General features: G+C 35.3%; 1 protein-coding gene and 1 long non-coding RNA gene across 7 annotated transcripts in view; one reads left to right on the forward strand and one right to left on the reverse strand.

Annotated features, from left to right (window-relative positions):
- Zir (dedicator of cytokinesis) overlaps nt 1-22,512 on the forward strand; it is a 302,289-nt gene that overhangs the window by 254,392 nt on the left and 25,385 nt on the right. For 4 of the 5 annotated variants that reach the window (XM_069836641.1, XM_069836643.1, XM_069836642.1 and 1 more), the window contains one exon: nt 8,331-8,476. In XM_069836641.1, the coding sequence (XP_069692742.1) occupies nt 8,331-8,476 (146 nt within the window). Of the gene's footprint in view, nt 1-1,363; nt 1,786-8,330; nt 8,477-22,512 lie in introns of those variants that run through there. The other variant, XM_069836644.1, reaches the window with a different exon arrangement.
- On the reverse strand, nt 1,536-22,303 carry LOC138707362 (uncharacterized). 2 transcript variants are annotated; one of them, XR_011334195.1, is made up of 3 exons: nt 21,560-22,303; nt 20,452-20,595; nt 1,536-1,647 (listed from the first exon to the last, which is right to left on the reverse strand). It is a non-coding gene; the product is annotated as an uncharacterized lncRNA (long non-coding RNA). The 2 variants fall into 2 exon arrangements; XR_011334194.1 differs by lacking the exon at nt 1,536-1,647 and adding an exon at nt 12,967-13,528.

A 22,512-nucleotide genomic window follows, 5' to 3' on the forward strand; every position in this document is an offset into this window, starting at 1 on the left:
TTTTCTCATAACAAAGGGCCCTTTTAGTAAATCTGAAAAATTCAGAAAATTGTGCTGTCCCATTTTCACAACTCTGAAACGACTGCTGCTTGATCTTGCTAACTGTAACCAATCATGTGGGAGGAAGATCTCTATGCTAGTTTTCTTTTCCTTCTTCTCAATGACTGAGTGATCACTATCTGCCTCCATGTGACTGTGTCCTGGGATGATGAATTTGTTATCAATACTATCAATATTGGGGAACTCCTGTACAAATGAAAACATAGTTGCTACAATAGAGTTTCTGTTTGGCCTCCCACATGTATCAAAGTAAGTATAACATGTCTAACTTGTAAGTACTTAAATAGACATGATGCTATCTGATTAGCATGTCATCCGCTCATGTAACAAGTAGCCTCTCCTGTAGCATTGGCATGAGCAATGAGATTAAAAGTTTACAATTGGCGCTTGGCCACAAATGAGGAAATTGCTGGAGCGGGGAGACACTGTTGCAGATCAAATGATAAACACTCCACGCTTTCATTTATTTTCGTTATCTCCTTATCTTTCCTTTTCTCATCATAAACCCTCTGCTGCTTTGTATAATAGAGATCCCTTTCTTTAACCCATTTAAACTCGACTTTTCAATTTTTTGAAAACCTGGGTTTTTTGTATTTTTGTCAATTACTACAGTGAAATAAGTATGATTTGAAAAGAATTTCACATTTAAAGTTGTGTAACATGTTCCATTAATGGAACAACAGACTCGAGAGTGTGCCATGGTATTCCTTTCACATTTTTCATTATTGAGAGAAAGAAATAATACCATACAACAATGCTCTAGTTGTAAGTTACATTATACTGCAAACTGATTTACAGAATTATTTGACAATACATAACACAATTTGTTTTACTTATGATGGGAAAACACAAAACATTTAGCATGAAGTGAGATACTACATTTAGAGCACTTCGAGACTGTTTTTCAACCTTTACAGTAAGATGCCTGCCACTCGTTTGACACTCCTTTTTTCAGAGCATAAAGATTACTCTTCTGACAAATCATTTCTAAAACTTCCTGATAAAAAATAATAATAATAATAATAATAATAATAATAATAATAATTTAAAACAATTTTCAGTCGGTTCTTATTCTTTCTCTACAAGCCATGGATTGAAACTCCATTGTTTTTCCTTTTGTTTGAATAAGTAAATCTTTATTCAAACTCTTTGAATATTGGGTGTCTTCTTTTTACATGGAGTAGGTTTGTTTGTGAAATCTGAATTCGTATTTTCACAATTTTCAACTACTTCATTTCTAACCATATCATCACTAACTACAAACAAAGCAGTTCGAGATAGAATTTTTTTTTTTTTTTTTTAGAAAATTGGTCAACACTTTCATCTTTATCATCACTGGGAGTAGGTTCATTTGTCAATGTGGACTGATATCACTGCAGCTTCCAGTTACTTGTACTTCTGTTCTTACCACACCATCCCTTACTACCTTCAGAGTTGCCTCAGCTTGAGCAAGAAGTTGATTTCTGGGAAAGCTGGTCGACACTCACTTCATCTTCATTGCCACTGTCTTAAGGTGTAATGGTTACAACCTTAACGCCTATAATGTCATCATTTTCCACTAGTTCCAAAATCTCATGTGCACTTAATCTACATAAGAGAAAAAAATCAATAAAAATTGTGTTATAATATTATATTACAACTATACGAAACGAAAACATATAAAAAATAATTTAGTAATATTACTTTTAGCAATTAGAATTTTCACGGGACCCATTTGTTCCCATTGTTCTATTATTGGAACATTAAAAATTAACCTCAAGTTGCAACGATTATCTCATAATTAAAATATTGCTTCATAATATGTTAAATGTGCATATTTTATAGCAATAAATTATATTATAAAGAATAACGCATTTTATATAACATAAGTTATACGTTAAGTTTTCTTTTCTAGAGGAGGCCTTGACATTAGTTTGATGGAATACGATTATAAGCATATAATTTTGTAATATAATTAACATTCTCGGAACTAATATATTTCTATATTGGCGTCAAGAGTTAGAACCAATGCTTATCTATCTGTGTTAGTGTTGGTATAAGAAAATTTAACATCTTTATCGGAATTTACAACAGGAATAATAGTTCTTATCAGGACTAGTTTGTTTATTTAGTTACCACATATTCAATTATATAAATCAAGATTTGTGTACTTATCAAGATTCTGAAAGTGAAATTTTGTAGTATGACATGCTTTATTAAGAACTTAATGTATTAATGATATCTTCAATTTATTTGTGAGCAATTTACGTTTGTTTATTACCAGCCATGTAACTTATACTAATGAATAATAGTCAAAATACCTAATGGTGTGAATATTGTGGTAAACTCTTCAAATGTGTAACCATTCATATAAGTAAAGTGAACCCTGATGTTCATCGCAAGATCATTATATCTAAATATGATGTGAACAAAGCAATTAACCACTTGAAGGGACATTCCTATGCACTATATTTCTGGGAGGGAGGAAAATGGAAATGATCTTCGGAATACTGAGTCACAGTCTTCACACACAAGTCCATCGAATGGTAAATCTCAAGGTATTGTAGATTTTGAAAATAAGTTTACGAGTGTTATTAATAACTGTGACGTGGAGGAGTTTGAGAAAATCGTCGTTGATTTCATTGAATATTTGGCAAATGTTGTTAGCAACTTGCCAGGTCCTAGACATCTTGCAGTACGCTATTATAACAAATTTAAAGCCCATAAGGAAACAAGGCATATTTCCCAATTATCTACGAAAAAGCCTGGTAGATTAGCTGCAAGGAAACGAAAACAACACAAAAAATGATATCAATATGAAGTGGCTCAGTATCAGATTTTAATCAATGGTGTAAAGTAGTGAGAAACACAATGAATAGTCAAAATAATAAAATGTGTAAAATACCTATTAATAATATTTCTGAATATTTTACAAATAGGTTTAGTAAAATAAATGATTTAACACCACTAGAGCTTATTGATCCTATAGCTTCAGAAGAGGATATTCAGATATCTGAACGTGATATAAACATAGCAGTCTCAAAAATTAAAGTTGATACATCATGAGAACAATCAAGGAACTAAAGACGAGTAAAGTACTTTGCTTGCTAGCTAACGCCATGTTGAAGTTTAAAAGATGTCCTCATGTTCTTAAGACAGCTAGGACAATTTTACTATTTAACCTTTAAATTAGCAAAACTTCATTTCTCACACTAGTTTATTAAACCTTGTCGGACTGTAAAGAAAACAACTATCGCAATGTCCATATTTTATATGTTGTACAATATTATAGTATTGTAAAATTTTAATTTTTCTACCAACTTTTTTTCTATTGTTCTATTACAGTTATAGCATATAGTCTATTAACCTGTTGTTTCCTATAGGATTCATAGTCAATTTAAGGGTTAAAGGTGGTGAAGAAGACCAATTGACGAACTGGAGGGCGATATCAATGTTTTCAGTAGTGAGAAGAATAATAGAGAAAGTTCTTGATAAATATCTTCGCAATTTCGTTAACTTGTCAAATCAGTAACGGGGGTTTATCTCTATACCTGGCACTCATATAAATTCATCAGTTGTCAATGGATATCATCAGGATGCAAAATTGGAGAAGAAGAACTGTTGCATAGCTTCCCTTGACATAAGTAAAGCCTATGATAATATAGGACATGAGCATTTAAAACAATCTCTCTACCATACAGATATGCCAAACAATCTCAGAGACTTAATTATTAATTTAGTGGAAGATAACATTATCAAAATAGAAACAGGCTTAAATAAAAGTGGTGACATACACCTTAATAAAGGAGTAGCTCAGGGTTCTCCTTGATCCCCAGTTCTCTTTAACTTGGCTATTGATAATATTCTTAAAGAATTAACTGAACCTGAAATAGCCCAAGAATACGGTTACCAGTTATCTCCTACTGTTAGTCCTGTCTCAATTCTTGCCTTCACCGATGATTTGACCATTAGTAAGGACCTTGAGTCAATTTCTATATTAATTGATTTGACATTTCAAAATTGATCAAAAATTGGTTTGAATATTAACCCCCAAAAATGTAGTCTCATCAACATTAAAAATGGTAATCTCAGCCAAGACACTATCACTTTGAATTGTGCAAATATAATTAATTCTATTGGACTGAGTGAAATCGTCAATTATTTGGGAATTACATTTTCTGCAGAAATTGTATTTGATCAACCAAGTATTATTCGAAATTTTGGTAAAGATATTGACTGACAAATTAATCACCACTAATTTATTGAAAGCTGATCAAAAACTGAATATTATGAATCAGTGTGTATGGCCTAAGATCATTTATTCGCTCCAAAGTACACCAATGAATAAGATTCCAAAACCTTTCTTACATGATGATAAAATTGTCCGGACAGGTACTAAGGAAATTGTGGGTTTACCGCACGATTGTCCAAATGACATACTATATTATGTTCCGAAGAATCTTCGTGGCCTTGGTTTATATAATGCTGAATGGGAAAGTACATCTCCAACACTACAACATTGTCAGAAATCTTCTAAAAATAAATGACGAACATCTCCATTTCTGCAGGAATCTTGAAACTGAGAAACAAGAAGCTCTTTCACGAGTAAATGTTCCCAACAATGCAGAAGCACATTCGATAACAGGACGAAGTTTAAGATCTGAGTTATGGCGGAGGTCATTTAATAATTGGTGTCGTCTTCCACAAAAAGGTAAAGGAGTGGTGACTTACAGTGAAGATTCAAAAAACAACTCTTGGATTAGTAATAGAAGAGGGATATCATCCTCAGAGTGGACCATTGCCATAAAGATGTCCACAAACATCGCAGCAGTACGATCTGTGCCAGGTCATTCTTTCCAAGATCAAAACTGTCGTCATCCAGGATGCAGTGAAGTAGAAACCCTTGGGTATGTTTTGGGTTACTGCCCTAAAGGAGATCTACTGAGGAACAGTCACCACCATAAAGTGAGAAGCTCCATTGCAACCACTCTTCGGAAGGTAAAGTGGGAGGTTTACAAAGAAGTGCACTGTTTGGATGAGAATGGATCAACGAGAAGAGCAGACATTATAGCCTTCGATCACCGGAATCAAAGAAGCCTCATTGTTGACCCCACTCTCCGTTTTGAGAAGGATGATCAACAAGCCAATAATGTTAACGATGAAAGGAAGTCTATTTACAACCCATGTATTCCTCACTCCAGTGAGAGATACAAAATGAATATTAATTCATGGGAAGTGAAAGGACTTCTTTTTGGCGCTAGGGAAATTTCATATAAGTTAACCAAAACCATTCTCCTTTCTCTTAAATTTTCTAGTGAGGACAGTAACAAAATTTGTCTAATGATATTGAGAGATTCATTATCCATTTTGCACAATCACTTGTATAAATAACACTACGTAATATTTTTTAAAATTCATTTCATTACTCTTCATTTTACTTTCATCTCATGTTTATCCGAAATCACATTGTACTTTATTTTTAAATTTATCATTATTCTGTATTCTCTCCGCAAATCATATCCTAGTGGTCAGCCGTAGATGTCGGCTAGATGTCCCAAATTGTGGAATTAGTAGCTTATCCTTTTGTTTGTGTCATGTTGTCACGAAAACCATCCACAAAATGTGAGCAGGAAACAGATGTTCATTGTTGAACCAATTCAAATTTACTCCAGTACTATCATACTAACATCTACTCTGAATAAATTCCATTAAATGCCAATACAGTTAGGACAACATCATAAAAAAGTTATGTTCCAAAAATGGAATGATGGTCTAATATGGGTTAATAATCATCTCAACTGCTTGCAATCTGAATCATCATTTTGAATTTATCACATGTGCTACAGGTATCTACATGTGGCTTTTTAAATTTAAATTTAAATTTATGAAACTTGATTGCATAAATTTTCATACAAACCGGATTTTCTGTTTCCTTCTTGTAAAGAAGTAAAGGTTACTATTTTGTTGATGGGTATAGTGTCTCTCATATGCTCAAGCTTGCTTTCAGGCCATTTTACCACGGAAAATATCCGTCTGCATACTACTGGGCGAAGCTCTTTTCTTCAGTCCCACAGTTTTAATAAAATTATCACTCATCTAGTGTTTTGAGAAAACAACCCTTGCAGATGGATGTCATTCTTCCATTAGCTGGTAAGTAGTAATTATAGGTCATCATTCTATACTTCTTTTTGTTGGGAGAGGTCGCTCTAACTCTACTTGTTGCCTTATGAGCTGCAACGAAAGCTGATCTTCTTTCATAACCACCAAGCAACCAGTAATCGTGATAATTTCTCGTAGCATTTTGACCTGCAATCTGGGAGGTTTTCATTGACCTTTCAACTATAAGTTTTCCCTTCTCCATTATGTAGGACGTTCCAGAATTTCTACTTTCATATCTCAACTTTTCCTTTGATCTATTTGTTTTATTTTTTGTGAGGATGCGTTTGTCTTTTTAGGTGATATGTTCTGAATTGAATTAATTGCAGGTGCTACAGATGTGACTGTTTCCACTTTTCTTTTTGATGTAACAGATTTTCTCTTCTTTTGTTGCGGACTTTCATTGCTATCTTTATTAAGGTTATAAGTAGGATCTTCATCTGAATAATGACTATTATTAAGCAATGTTTCAATTAACTTTCTATCATTAATTGCAGATGTAGAATTGTTTGAAGTACCTGTAGCTGCATTTAACTCTTGAACGATATGCGAACAAGATTATGCAGGATCTGAAATACAATAATAATAATAATAATAATAATAATAATAATAATAATAATAGTAGTAATAAAAGGCATGTATGTGTATGTATATGTATAGCTTGCCATATTATTAAATACCAGTACAGTACTAATATTTCAAAGGGCATTGTAAGTTAGTGCATATCATCAACACTATCAGTATCATTATCATTAGACTTGTCCACTAAAATATGCTCCAACTTCATTAACTGTTCTGAATGACATTTTTCCACTGGACCATAGGACGTCTTACCATTTCAAGATCACTATAAATAGTGAAATGTTATTTTAGTTTAGAAGGAAAAACATAGTGTTGTTAGTAATTAAATGCAGCACATTGTTCTTAACATTGCAGCTGTTCATCATCAACAACAATGGATCACTGTGAGATATAAATGAAAATTTTTAAAAATTACCATTATTATGATCTGTGTGCTCAGGTACAGTCCAACTGTGCAGATATGTATTAACAAAATAACCTAAGTTGACTTAAATGGCTTTTCCGTTCTAGTATTTTTTCCATACAGCAATATTAATTAACAGGCTTCAGTCTTGGGCACAGAAACGCATGAAGTCCAGAACGCATGGACGATAGTGTTATGTTGGTCGAGTGGACTGGGAGATGGAGCGTTCCGTTACTTCGTGTCTCAACATGTAAACAGTCCATCACAGTATGGCACAAAATATATTTCAATCTGTACAGATGCAGTATATACAGTACATTCCTAGTGTAGACAATAAATGTCTACCATTAATGTATTAACGTGAGTTGTAACCTTCAATCAGGTGTCCCTATGCCTAAACCTGTTACACGTACTGCAGCCAAGCAGCAATAGGCCTACACACAACGGTAATGCACATTACGGACCCACCTGTGCTGTTGCAGTCCGATGACTGCACAGGGGTCATGACGTCATTTATACTCCGTGTACTCTAAACCTCATACTGGTTACTCTATGTCCCTAGGCCAAAGCCTGTTAATTAAACTATGTATTACAGTCGTAACTTGACTTAAGTGGCTTTTCCATTCTAGTATTTTTTTCCATACAGTGATATTAATTAAACTATTACAGTCGCGCCTGCACTTTAATGTAATATAATAAACTAAAACTTCGACATTTTTTTACTTATGTGCCTTTCCCGCCGACCATTATGTCCTCTCACACCCGCAGTATAATACTACTGTTGCTGCTGCTAATAATAATCATCATAAGCTGGTGAATGCTATCCAGAATTTTTGAGTACATCTTACTGAACTTTATGCAGCTAAAGGCTGGTTCACAATAAACTGGGAATGGAAATGACAATGAGAACAGGAATAATGTTAAAATAAATGTATTTAACATTATTTCTGTTCTCGTTCTCGTTTCCATTCCTGGTTTATTGTGGACCAGCCTTCAGAGTTCGACATCATTGTGCTAAGTGACTATGTCCATGATTACCGAAAGGCAACTTTTTCTGTTTTATTCGAGAAATTTCATTATTATTAATAATTATATTATCTCAAATAATTTTGTAGCTTTATCAGTGTCGACATTTTTTTTGCCCCTACAGAAAGATTTGTGTACGCCACCCCCTTCACACCAGGAGGACGGGCACATGGAGAACTACATGAGCAATATAAGAGAAAAACTATTCTCACTACAGCAAATCATTTTCCGTATGTCAAGACTAGAATACAAGTTATTGATAGGAAACAGGTAAGCCTGAGTTAATATTTGTATATTTGTTCTTATCTCTTTGCATTCACACATCCCTTCCCTCACCCAAATTAATATTCAGTTTCATCATCCATGTAATGTGTTACATATAAACTAACAGTGCTTTTCTTCTTGTGTGCACTGGCATCTATTACAACCAGAAATAAAATTTCAATTACAACATATTCTATAATTTCAGGACATATGTGACACATCCACAATGGATTAACACGCCATAATTTTAGAATTAGTTAATTAGGTAAATTTTACCTCAACCAGAATTACCGACAATTTTTCCGAATCATTTATTCCGAATGACTATTTTTCTGAAGGATATATCCCCGATATCCCCCCCCCCCCGAAAACTAACTTCCGAATGTATGATTTCCGAATATAACTAAATTCCAATAGTTTTCACAACATGTTTAAATAAATGAAGATATAATGCTGGATGACATCTATTTTCATCATCAGCTTAAAACATATAAATATGAATTATGCACTAAAGTTGTGCTCAATGGCACGAAGGTACTCAAGGCGACAATTTTCTTCCTTGAGTTGGTGGTACAGCAGAAGAATCGTTTTCTTTTTTTGCAGTGTTATTCATTTCTTTCTATAGTCGTCCACAAACATTTATGGTTGCCAAGGTCACACATTTTCCATTATTCTTACTGCAAACTTACTCACCCTCCTGCCACCCTAATGGGCTGGGGACCGGTTCTACTGTAAAAATCTGAACTTCCTACACTGTAAAGACAAAGCCGAAATTTAGTATTTTTGTCTAAGCTTGTGCTGTACTTTTCTGTGTTATATGTATAGCTGAGTTGTCTAAACTTATGCTGTGATTTTCTGTTTTATATATGTAGACACTTTTTCAAGCATTCAATAACCCGTGGCCGAGTGATTAGTCTCTCTGCCTTGCACCGTGGCGACCCAGATTCGATCTCCGTCTGGATAATGAACGAAGTGGGCACGAGGGTTTTTTTTAATCGAACTTCTCCCATTTCCCCTCGTCATTGTCATTCCACCAATGTTCCATAATCACCGTCACTCTGAGAGATCCCAAGCCAGGTGTCCAGAACAAATAAAAAAAGTCTAAAAGTTGTACAATTTGTGTTTAATAAATATTATTATGCTTCGAGTATGCTTCACAGTCTAAATATGCGTAATCAGACAAAAGAGGTTATTTTTTATATTTACAAATATTTTTAATATCTTTCTAGCAGTGAGTCATCTGCTATTTCTTCCATGTACCATAAAACTCAAAGAGTTATGGCAACAGCTTTTGGTGTTCGTTTAACATTTTAAGAAATGTTTGTATTGACGTGATTGAGTCCCTACAAAATGATCCATGCCCACCTTTTCGTTCTCCTAACTGTCTCATGATTCATTTTTTGTTTCATAGTCTCGTCCATCATCTAATTTTCCTCTTGATCGTCTTTTCAATCAGTTTACTAGGCCTATTATTAATTTCGTCAATCTTTTTTCTTTCTTCCCTTCATTTCACCTATAGTTGTTTCTTCATTAATTTTTCTCTGATCAAATTAATTCAGTTCTGATTGTCCTTTCAGCTATTTCCCTATTAAAATGTTCTCAGCAATCTGTTATTTCATGCCGTTCTACCTTAATAGTCCCGGATTTTATTTTCCTTCCCATTGCGTTAAATCTTTTTTTTTTATCATCTCTTGTCAATTTCGCCCCAATCATTTAATCACTCCTGATCATCTTATCAGTTACTTTCTCGTGATTATCTCGTATTACTATAACACTATTTCATAAGCCTTCTTTCACGATTGACGAGATGCTCGCTAGTAAATTATAAACGACCCATAGGCCTAAAAGGAACTGAGAAGAACAAGAACGAATTGACGAGATGAGCACAAGGAGACTGACGAGATTATTTTTTACAGTATAACTTGCAAAGGGAAAAGTTCGTGAGGAGGGTGGGTAAGCAACCAAAAATATGTACAACCTCGAACACTTCAGAAGTCTGTGTTCCACTATAGGTAATGACTTGTTATGTTATCCTAAATTACTGCAGTGAAGTTTGTCTCTCTCCTTGTTCTTTGTTCTTTTTGGGATTCACTGAAAGCTGTATAAAAGTTCGAGTGATGTTTTCCGATGACCAGTTGGAGGCAATTATGAAACCCTTCACTTAGATTATTGGTGTGATGTTTCTTATGCAGAGTAACCTTGTACTGTACTGATTCCAGATAGTAATTGGATATCTTGCAGGCACAGCCCATCTTCACCATGCTCTTCAGCCTGTGATGTAATTTATATCAAAGTGCTCCAATATAACTTAAATTTCTTCACAGGATTTTTCTTGCAATTATTCGAAACAGCTCGGAACTCCTTTGAGAGGAACAAATGCGAGTGCTAGTGACATGTGACATACAACTTATGTTTCTATTTTTAGTTGATTGTTTTCAGAATAATTATATCGCTCTTGTACGCCTTCTGTACACACTCAGGGCCAAATGTAGGAAACAACAAGAGAGAGAAGAGTGAGGCATATTTCACTATTTATTATGGCATTCTCAGAATCGCACATTACTCTAGCTGGCAATGTTACTTGAATCGCGATATTTCGAGTTGCATATAAAACGCTTTGAAGTACCTTTGTGTAAGAATGTTCTGCTTTGTTAGCAAGCAAAGAGAGAACCTATGGTAAGACAATTTGGACGTGTTCATCATCAGGGTTCCATTGACCATTGACAAATCCAGTATGGCAAACAATTGCATAAATATATTTGGACTTGTCTGAAACATTCCTTCAGCAAACCAAGTATGGCATAAAAGAAAAAGGATCTCCAAGTTTTATGGCATGGTCTTCTTGATTGAAATCTTCATTATAAGTACCTTACAATAGGAATCTTTGTCCCTAGAGTGGTTTTATATACGTATTGGATTTCATGCAGATCCTTTAAAGATCTTCAATTAGAGTATTGATTGCATCTTCTCTCTCTTCTGATAGCTTTTTTTTTATAAACTTTCTCTTTCTGACAAATGTGGAAGGACACCAGCAGGAACACTGTACAATATTTGTGTCTGCTGAAGCTCTGGGTGGTCTTCAGCTGCAGTAGTAAAGCTTCTGCCTCTTCTCTGTTGGGAGCATGTGAATGTTGTGATTGATTGTCACTTTTAACAGCTGTAAAATATTGCTCATTTCCAACTGTGACAGCACGTGCAGAGCATTCCTTTGCATGCAGTTTTGTACACTCACAATAAATTTCACATTTATAATCATTTCATCCCTCCTGTTCCAGATTCCAGTATTGCAGGCACCCAATTCACTGGCATAGGTCAGTCAACTGAGCTGATCGGAGTTGTGCTTGGGCGTGGGTTCGATTCCCGCTTGGGATGATTACCTGGTTGGGTTTTATCTGACATTTTCTCCCACTGTCAGTTGAATGTCAGGTAATCAATGGAATTCTCGGTCTCATCTCCCCAAATACCATCTCGCTATCACCAACCCCATTGAAGCTAAATAACCGAGTAGTTGATACAGCGTCGTTAAATAACAAACTAAAAAATTACATGCTCCCTCTTCATGTTGATTATGGTGAATTTTGAAATAAGGGATACTCACAAAAAGTACTAATGATATAACTAGATATCCGTAGTAACAGTCTTGCTTCATATTCCTTGTAGAAACATAGGACAGTTACAAACTTCTTCCATCACACTCTGTTCTTGGCCAGTGCTTTTGTTCCTTCTGTCATGGCCTCTCTATCGACTTTGCATCTCCAGATTGTTCCCAGCCTGTCTCTGCATCTATTTCCTTGTGAATTTCAATCTGGTGACGTCGTTCGCAAACTTTTGCAGTGTGTGCCCACTCCAATGCCACTTCCTGTCCTTGTTCTGTTACCGGTACAGGTTGATTTAGGCCGTTCTCCCACCAGTGTTACGCTACTACAATGCTACTGTAGTAATACTGGTAAATAAGATATCTCGCAGCGATCAACAAATCAGAGGCTCGTACACATATGAGTATTACATGACTGCTATTGTGGGGAAGATGTCTTTGAATGATGATGTCATGATTGCTTATCATTATTTCAAAAGGAAGAAAAAGTGGGGTGTTTGGATAAAGCCATATATTATTAGAAACAATGTCAATAGAGGGGCTTTGTTTGTGCCTAAGTACTGAAAAATTATGAAAATAAGTTTAAAGTATTCTGTAGAATGTCTAAAACAAGTCTCAGACTTTTGCTGACTTGATTGGCCTTAATATTCGCAAACAAGATACTCACTATAGAAGATGTGTGGTTGTTGAACGGCTATTAATAAGTTTGAAGAAAGCAATAGTAAATACAGTAGATGTCATAATTATATTTTCATTGTGTAAGAAAATTATTCACAATATACAATTTTACTTAAAAATAAAACTTACAAATTAACATTTCTCAAGGAAACAAAACATAATTACAAACTTGCGAAACTTCCTTCACAGCAGGAAGTATCGAAAGAAGAATAGATGTGCTTGGTGTGGTATGAGAAAGGGAAACTGGTAAGGAATTGGTCATGTATGAAGAAAACTGAATTTCATCCAGTTGTGCCAGTACTATTTATTCTCTTAAAGAAATAGGAGTGAGATTCAGTCAACTCGCCTGTTTCTGTCAAAGCACTAAAAGCAAGGAAAGTTGTTCTGGTTTTTCAGAATTAAGAATTTGTTTTGCCCTTAAAACAATCTATGAATGTTTTTTTCAACTTCACTTGGCAAACCTTTGGACACTTTTCTTCTTGAACCAGATGTTGGCTCATAATTACTGATTCAGGCCCTTCCATTTCATTTTCATGTTATGTTGACTCAACAGTTTCATCACCAAGCACTTGATTGTGGATTGTGGGTGCTAGCGGGGAGGATGGGTCTGGAATGTTGCCTGCTCCAGTCCTCGTTGATTTGACGTAAGCCAGAATAAACCTCATATATCTGTGCAGGTAATAAGGTTTTTGCCGTTTCGTCCTGTTAGTACTTCCTGATTTATTCTTGTTTCGTAAAAATCTGAGCGTGTGTTTTTATTTTCTAATCTTCCTTACAGGCCATCACTGAAACGAAATTATTATAATTAACTTATAGTTGAGGACTAGAATTCACTATTATAAAATGTAAGTAATTTCACTTCATGTTTCTCATGCGCTGTCATCATCATGAAGCTACTTATCATCATACTTACGCCTATAATTATTAGGGTTAGGATTTTTGTGTGTTATCAAAGTATGAAATATATACATATTTATGTAATAAAAATATGTAATATCAGAAAAATATATAATATTGGAAACAGGCAGATTTACATTAGATTGGTATTGAAGCACTTAATACATGCCAGACATTGTCTTTTTCAATTTTATTATTTTGTTTTCAAAAATGATTGAATGGAGTTATAGCATGCTTAGAGAATGTGAACTTATTTTTCTTACATTATTTTGTTGCGCAATGGAGTGTCAAGCATTTTTCGAGATTCTCAGGGTCATTGAATGTTGCTGATAAGACAGTCTGTTTATATGCTGAAAATGACCTCTCTACATCGCAGAATGTTCCTGAAGCAAATTTCAAGAGATGGAACCTTCCTGGAGTGATATCAGTAGAAGGATCATGTTCTTCTATGTTTAGGATCTTGCAGACTTCTTAAATTTGAATATCCTGGATTTCTTTCCATAACTGCGTGAAATTTATTCGGTATCTTCTGTGAGATATCTCTCCATACAGCAGCAAGTCTCCTTTTAACATCCAATGACTCTTGTAGAGAAAGTCCAACAGCCTCTAACTTCTTTAAAGTGCAAGTAATAAAACCTAAATGCAGTATTACTATTAGTTTCAGTTCGTCGACTCATGCCCGATTCTTTCGGAAATGAACTCACTGCACATTTTACTAATTCGAAATTGTCATTGTAAAAATTCACGGCCTCTAGCCAAGTATTCCACATTGTTTGAAATGGTTCAGTAGGTAAGGGGATGTTGGGTAACTGGTTTTTGTAATACTGAACATGCTGTGGAACTTTAACAAAATCTTTCTTTATTGTCAAATTGAGCTTATTGACTTGAGAAAAGTTACCTCGCAATTTTTTGGCAACTCATTGTAGTCCGTGAGCTAGACAGGTGAAATTGAATATATTAGGATGGAATATCTTTAATGCAGTAGCTGTTTTCAACATATACACTGCAGCACCTTTTCTTCCTGAATCCCCTCAGGCCATAGACTTTAAGTCCAGTATTTGCAAACCTTGCAATGGTTTCGTGATTGGTACATTCCAGAACTTTACAGAAGATCAGGAACGACTTGGAGGGTTCCTCTGGGTCGAGTTTTCCAATGATGAGATTGGCACATAGCATCCAGTCACATCTGTTGTTTCGACTGCTAAACAAATGTGGAAACTGCCTATCTTGGCATGCACCTCATTAAGCACTTGTTAACAAAAATCGAGATAGTTTTTCTGAGTGTCAAATCATCAGGAATTTGTCGCCACAGTACTTTTCTAGGAATGAGCGATACTCGGGAACCTGGATCTTGTACCATGGAATAATCGCAGCTACGAGAGCTCGACACATGTCTTTGAAAAATTCAGTTCTTCTGTTGGAAGATTGTTGCAATTGAGTAAGAAATAATTATTTGATTAACTAGTGGACTTACTCGTGTTAATTATGTAAGATTTGTCCGGCTTACAGCTGTTTCAGTGCTTCACGCACCATCCTCAGAGTCTACTAGATCACAGTGTCATCTCGAACTTCTCTACCTGTAAAGTGGGTGTGTTTTATTGTTGAAAGGTGTTGAAGGGTGGAGTCGAATAGTGTGTGTGTGCACTGAAATTGATCTGTGTGCTGAGAATTTGATCGGGGTGTGTTTTAGTGTGTTTGTATATTTCGTATTGTTCAAGTGTGTTGAGTTTTTGGTTCTTGGGTTGTATGTGTAGGATTTTCATGTCCGTATTTATGTTATTGTATGTATGGTTAGTATTGGTTATGTGATCGGCGTATGTAGATGTATTGTGTCCTCTGGTTATTGCTTTAATGTGTTCTTTGTAGCGTGTTTGGAATGATCTGCCTGTCTGTCCTATGTAGAACTTATCGCAACTATTACATGTGAGTTTGTATACACCTATGTGGTCGTTTTTATTTGTTTATGTTTTTTGTGTGTTGAGATGTCTTTGTAGTGTGTTTTCTGTTCTGTATGTTATGTTGTATTTCTGTTTTCTGAATGAAGATGCGATCTTATGTGTGCTTTTGTTTTCATATGTTAGTGTGATATATTTCTTGTGTTCTTGTGTTTGCGTTGTGTTTTGCGTGTTTTTGTGTTTGTTAAGTTTTTGTTTTGTCTTCCTTATGATGTTGTCTATTATCTTTGGATTGTATCCATTTTCTTGTGCTATGTATTTGATTGTGTTCACTTCTTCATTGTAGTGTTGTTGGCTCATGGGTATGTTGAGTAATCTGTGTACCATTGTCCTGAATGCTGCGTGTTTGTGATGTATGGGGTTAGATGTGTTGTGTATGTGTGTGGTGGTGGTGGTTGGTTTTCTGTATATTTTGTAGGTATGTTTGTTGTCGATTTTTGTTATGGTGAGTTCAGGAAATTTATGGAGTTGTTGTTTTCAAGTTCTAGTGTGTATTGAAGTTTTGGGTGTAATTTGTTTATGTATTGGTGTAGTTTGTGTATTTGTCTTTTGTTTCCTTTGTATAGTATATGTCGTCTAATTATCTGTGCCAGTATATTATGTTGTCTGCATATTTGTTGTGTTCATTGTTGAGTATGTATGTTTGTTCTATGTTGTGTAAAAATACATACTCAACAATGAACACAACAAATATGCAGACAACATAATATACTGGCACAGATAATTAGACGACATACTCATACTATACAAAGGAAACAAAAGACAAATACACAAACTACACCAATACATAAACAAATTACACCCAAAACTTCAATACACACTAGAACTTGAAAACAACAACTCCATAAATTTCCTGGACTCACCATAACAAAAATCGACAACAAACACACCTACAAAATATACAGAAAACCAACCACCACCACCACACACATACACAACACATCTAACCCCATACATCACAAACACGCAGCATTCAGGACAATGGTACACAGATTACTCAACATACCCATGAGCCAACAACACTACAATGAAGAAGTGAACACAATCAAATACATAGCACAAGAAAATGGATATAATCCAAACATAATAGACAGCATCATAAGGAAGACAAAACAAAAACTTAACAAACACAAAAACACGCAAAACACAACACAAACACAAGAACATAAGAAATATATCACACTAACATATGAAAACAAAAGCACACATAAGATCGCATCTTCATTCAGAAAACAGAAATACAACATAACATACAGAACAGAAAACACACTACAAAGACATCTTAACACACAAAAAACACAAACAAATAAATACGACCACACAGGTGTATACAAACTCACATGTAATAGTTGCGATAAGTTCTACATAGGACAGACAGGCAGATCATTCCAAACATGCTACAAAGAACACATTAAAGCAATAACCAGAGGACACAATACATCTACATACGCCGATCACATAACCAATACTAACCATACATACAATAACATAAATACGGACATGGAAATCCTACACATATAACCCAAGAACCAAAAACTCAACACACTAGAACAATACGAAATATACAAACACACTAAAACACACCCCGATCAAATTCTCAACACACAGGTCAATTTCAGTACACACACACACTATTCGACTCCACCCTTCAACACCTTTCAACAATAAAACACACCCACTTTACAGGTAGAGAAGTTCGAGATGACACTGTGATCTAGTAGGCTCTGAGGATGGTGCGTGAAGCACTGAAACAGCTGTAAGCCGGACAAATCTTACATAATTAACACGAGTAAGTCCACTAGTTAATCAATTAATTATATTCAAGTGTTAAAAGTAGTGTACGCAAGAATCAAAATGGATTATCAAGAAATAATTGTTTTCTGGATGAATGTAATTGTTTGTTTTTAATGTGTAAAGCACTAAGTGGATGTTGTTCTGTGATTTCATTGTGCATCCGATTTTTCTATCACACACTTGACACACCACCACCTTTCCATGCATAGTAAATGCTTCGTCCATCACCACCTATTATTTTAGTTTTGCAGGTAGTGCCAATGCTAGAGAAGTCATTGCAAGTAATTGAAACAAGTACGTCTTCAGAAACAAATTGATTTACACTCAACACTGGAGCTACTGATTTATTGAAACTAGAGAAACATTATTGCAATTTTAAGAATGAATATTGGAAGGGGTGAAACTGGTTAATAGCAACATAGCAACTTTTATACAAAGTATTAAGAATCAGTACCATTAGGTTTCATTTACACCTCTCACTCACTGATAAGTGTATGGGGGGGAGAAAGAAAAAGTGCAGGTTTGGAAGTGTCATCCCGACCTCCTTCCCTTTCCAAGAAAAGCCAGCTCTGCTAAATTAAATATTGTGGATATTTTATTTGATAGAAGTAAATATGATCAAGAACTCCAAATATGTAGTTTTGTGTAATACCAAGCAAAAATATGTAATATGGGGCAAATATCTAAAAATATCCATATTTCAGTATATCGATTCCAGTAATACAATTCGTAAAGATTTCTAATTTATGGATGGGTAGATTGAAGGGAATACGAATATGTAATTACATACAAATCCTAGTCCTAGTTATCACGACTTCAGTCGTTATTATTAATATTTTGGCACAGGGGCTACCTTTATCTGACTGTAATTTAATTCCACACAAGGAAATATCACTATTGGGAAATGAAAGAAATCATTTGGGAGGCAATGCAGTCACAGTAGCCTACGTGTGAAAAATTGAAAATCATCTCAGATCAGTTTCACGAATTATGGAATCTTCCAAACTATTTGGAAGAGATCAATGGTAAACACATTAGTATTAAAAAAATCCCAAGACAGGCTTACTAAATTTCAACTACAAATCATACCATTCACTCTTCCAAATGGCCTACAGAGATGTGGATGGAAACTTTAAAACAGTTGAAATTGGTTTTTGGAGAAGAAATGGTGATAATGATATTTCTCGTGCATTAAATCAGGGTCAGTGGTTTGAATCTGCCAGTCTGCAACAATAACGAAGATTTGGAACATATCCTCTTAAACTGCCCTGTCACAAACATCCATAGAACTAATCTAAAATCTGCAATCCCTGTAACCTTGGACAATTCTCTCCAGTACCTCTTTGGAATGTGGCTGCTGAAATATACAACCAGCATCGTGCTTTTTACCCATCATTTGTAAGAAGAGGAAATTCATAGTGAAACATAGTGGAACACGTGTTGTCAGCAAATAGCTGGATACACTACGAAGATAGAACATAGAATCTGCCAGTTGGAAAGGTGTTGCCACATGATGATAAGAACTTTCGTTTTCCATATTACTTCACTTGGGAAGATCATGCTTATGAATCTACAGCAGATTCTGAAATACAGTAAAACCTCGATAAGACGCGCCTGCTTATTACGCTATCCCGTGTAATATGTTTTTTTTTTTTTGTCCAGTCCCTGCACATTTCATATATAAAATCTTTATAAAATATCCCGTTTGTTACGCTCAAGTCCCGCATAATATGCAGTTTTTGTGGAATATTTTCGATGTAATTTTCAGCAATGTACTGTAACAGCAATGAAACATCTTAGTCACTGAACTCACTGGTGCCATTAACCTGAAAAGTATTGGTATTCGACCCTTTATCTGCACATTTAAACCTTCATACTTCATACCTTAGTATACCCCACCCTCTTGTTACACTCTCTTATTCGACTCTTCGCCTGCGCGCTTAAAGCCTACATACAGTTACAATACCCCACCCTCTTGCTAACCCTCTCTCTCAAATAGCATTCCTCACTCGGCCGTAATAAAATTCTGGAAATGTTTGCTGGGCAGTTTGTTGTCCTTTAGTGTATTGAAGTGTCTGTGAATGTGATTACAATGACAGTGAGTGTTAAACAAAAAGTGCTTTCTGTGTCGGAAAAATTGGAAATCTTACGAAAGTACGATGAGAACAGTACTCTTACTCAGAAACAACTCCCTGATTCCTTAGGAATCCCATCATCGATATTAAGAACGATAATAAAAAATCGCGACTCAATCACTACAGTTGCGATGTCGTTGGGAGGATATAATCGCAGGAAACTGAAGTGTGGTAAACATGAGGACTTGGAGTACACGCACACGGCAAACAACTATAAATTACTTTTTTTTTTTTTCCAAAAGAATTAAGTACAGTACATATTGTAAATGTCTTTGACGTACAGTACAGTAATTACATAATGGAGTAATACTGTATTACAGTAATTACATAATGGAGTAATACTGTATTACCTTTCATGACTCATGTATTTCAATAAAGAAAAATGCTAATAGATACTGTATATGAGTCAAAATTAGTATACCCGCCTAATACGCAATCCCGGTTAATACGCGGTTTACACCCGGTCCCCTGCACAGCGTCTTATCGGGGTTTTACTGTAGGTATTGTTACCCAACCAATTAATGCAACAAAGAAATGGGTCAAGAATGCCACACTTTACCTAAGATGTACATAATTACCTAGCTAACTACTTGGCACTTCAGTTCAGAATTAGGAGCACTCCCATGGCAATAGAATACTGTGTATTACCTTTTATTATTATCATTATCGTGTACCTATACTGTTTTCCAGCTGTGCAGTCTCTGTCTATACTTTATCTACCTCTCTTTGTGTATTGCACCAAATTATGGTTGCATGGGTATGTACATTTTTCTACAAGTTGAATGACGGAAATATGTCAAGTCTCAAGCAACTGATACTGGCAAGGTAGCATCGCCAGCAAGTAGCATCGTGATCTTGTATCCTTAGTGCTAGTGGAAGAACACGTGCAGCATTGTAGTAGCATAGCCTTAGGGTATGTGGATGCACCTGATCCTGATGATGGAGTTGCCACCTAAGACATCAGGCTGCCTTGCTTTGTCCACGACTGCTTATTTGTTGACCTAGGCATCTTATTCACAACTGTCTACTGTATCTGGTGGATGTTCCACTATCTGCAACCTGTGAACATGTCTGATAGCCACAGGTATTAACAGTAACAATATTACATATGCATAAGTATTAATTATTATTAATTAATGTTAAAATTATTGTTACTCAGAAACAACCATATACCGGTACAGGTTTTCTCGTTAGAAAATTTGTTCATGTTTTTTCGATTTATATCCATTCAGAAAAACGGATTCTGAAATAAACTTATTCAGAAAAATAGTCATTTAGAATAATACTTTGAGAAAAATTGTCTGCAGCAGTAAACCAGCACCTTAGTTTACATTAAACTAAAAGCAATAAAAAATTCATTTATGTGGCATAAACGTGTACAAAATTCAATCATGATATGCAGGAAGTATCTATCAATGTTGAAAGGTACAGTTTACTTCCTCCAAGAGAGCTGAAAGAATTTTAAATAAGCTTCTTGTATTCCCTGTTTAAGTGGAAACTATACTGAAATATAAATTTTCCTTATTTATTGAGTGAGAGCGTTGATATTTGGTACATAGCCTACACTTGTCTTGATAAGTTCATATACATGAGTTTTACCATTTTTTTTTCTTCAGTAGTTTTAATTATAATTGTTTTCATAAAATTTTTGTTTTTTCTATTTTTAAGCCTACTCGTCATGTGCCAATATGCTTTAAAAACATATTTACGATATATATCTGATGCTGAAAGAGTCAGGTCCCAGGACCTCAGACGAGTACCTGATAAGAACACCAAGCCCTTCCTGTATCAACATTGAAACCATATAATATATACGACCATCATTACATATTTTGTGGAGAGGGTTTCGTTTAAAAAATAAAAAGTAAAAATAAATGTGACATTGAAAATCTAAAATGACCAAGTTATTCATGAGAATATAATGAACGAGTGAACAAAATTTCAGCTTCCCATCACTGCATCTGTGAAGTCCTTAGCAGTTTGTATACAGAAAAATTAATGAAAAGTTTTACATTGTATGACATTGAAAGCTAACCTGTATATGTAGGACTCTCCTTGAGCTTGACTTGGAGTCTGGCTAATTTCATAGCATGCTTAAACTGGTTAGTATTACACGTCTTGCAGTACCAGGTCACATCTGTGGCTCAAGCGCTAGTGTGCTGATCTTCCATCCAGGTGGCTCAGGTTCGATCCTCAGCCAGAGAAAATAGATGTTGCATAGAGTTTTTCTCGGGGTACTCTCATTTCCACGAACACACTTCTTGTGCCCCCTATTTTTCATCTGTCATCTACAATAGTTAAAAAAGTAGGCTGGGTTGAATTCTTGGGGGCAGTATGGGGCTCGTCTGAGGACCTAGGGCCTGACTCTGTCACTCAGGCTGCCAGTTGGTATTGCGCAAGCCTAAGTACAAGTTCCACTGCTTGTACATCAGCTATGTCAGCTCTATGCTTTGAACTAGAAGTTTCACTTCCATATTTTACTATTGAAACTCATTTTCTTTTGAGTCCTACACTCTAGACAACTCGCCAGACCTTGGTATTCTTCCTTTGTAGGTGTTCCAGCATGTTCTAAACATGCACCAGGTTTCATTTTCTTAGCTAATGCCCAATTGAAAGAATGCCAAGAATTCTCTCACAGTGGACGTTTCACATGCTGTGGTATAATTTGCAGTCTTCATGTTTTGCAGATCCGAATGGTTGTTCAATATTGCCTTCTGATAGTATGAAGTCATTTTCAACCACCCAAAGCGATACCATTAGCTTTCCATACATTCACACTTCTTTCCCACATGGTTAATGTACTCTTCTTGGTTAGGCATATATCATCACCATAGGGTTTACTGTGAGAACTGTGATATAGCATAGACAACCATACTGCTCTGAGTGCTTTCCATATACCTACTACTGGATGAGCTATTATTGTTTACATCACATTCAGTAGAATGCATTGAAAACTTTATTTGCATAAAGGTCTGTGTCATCCTCAGA

The sequence above is a fragment of the Periplaneta americana genome, chromosome 10 (assembly GCF_040183065.1).
Source record: "Periplaneta americana isolate PAMFEO1 chromosome 10, P.americana_PAMFEO1_priV1, whole genome shotgun sequence".
NCBI lineage: Eukaryota > Metazoa > Arthropoda > Insecta > Blattodea > Blattidae > Periplaneta > Periplaneta americana.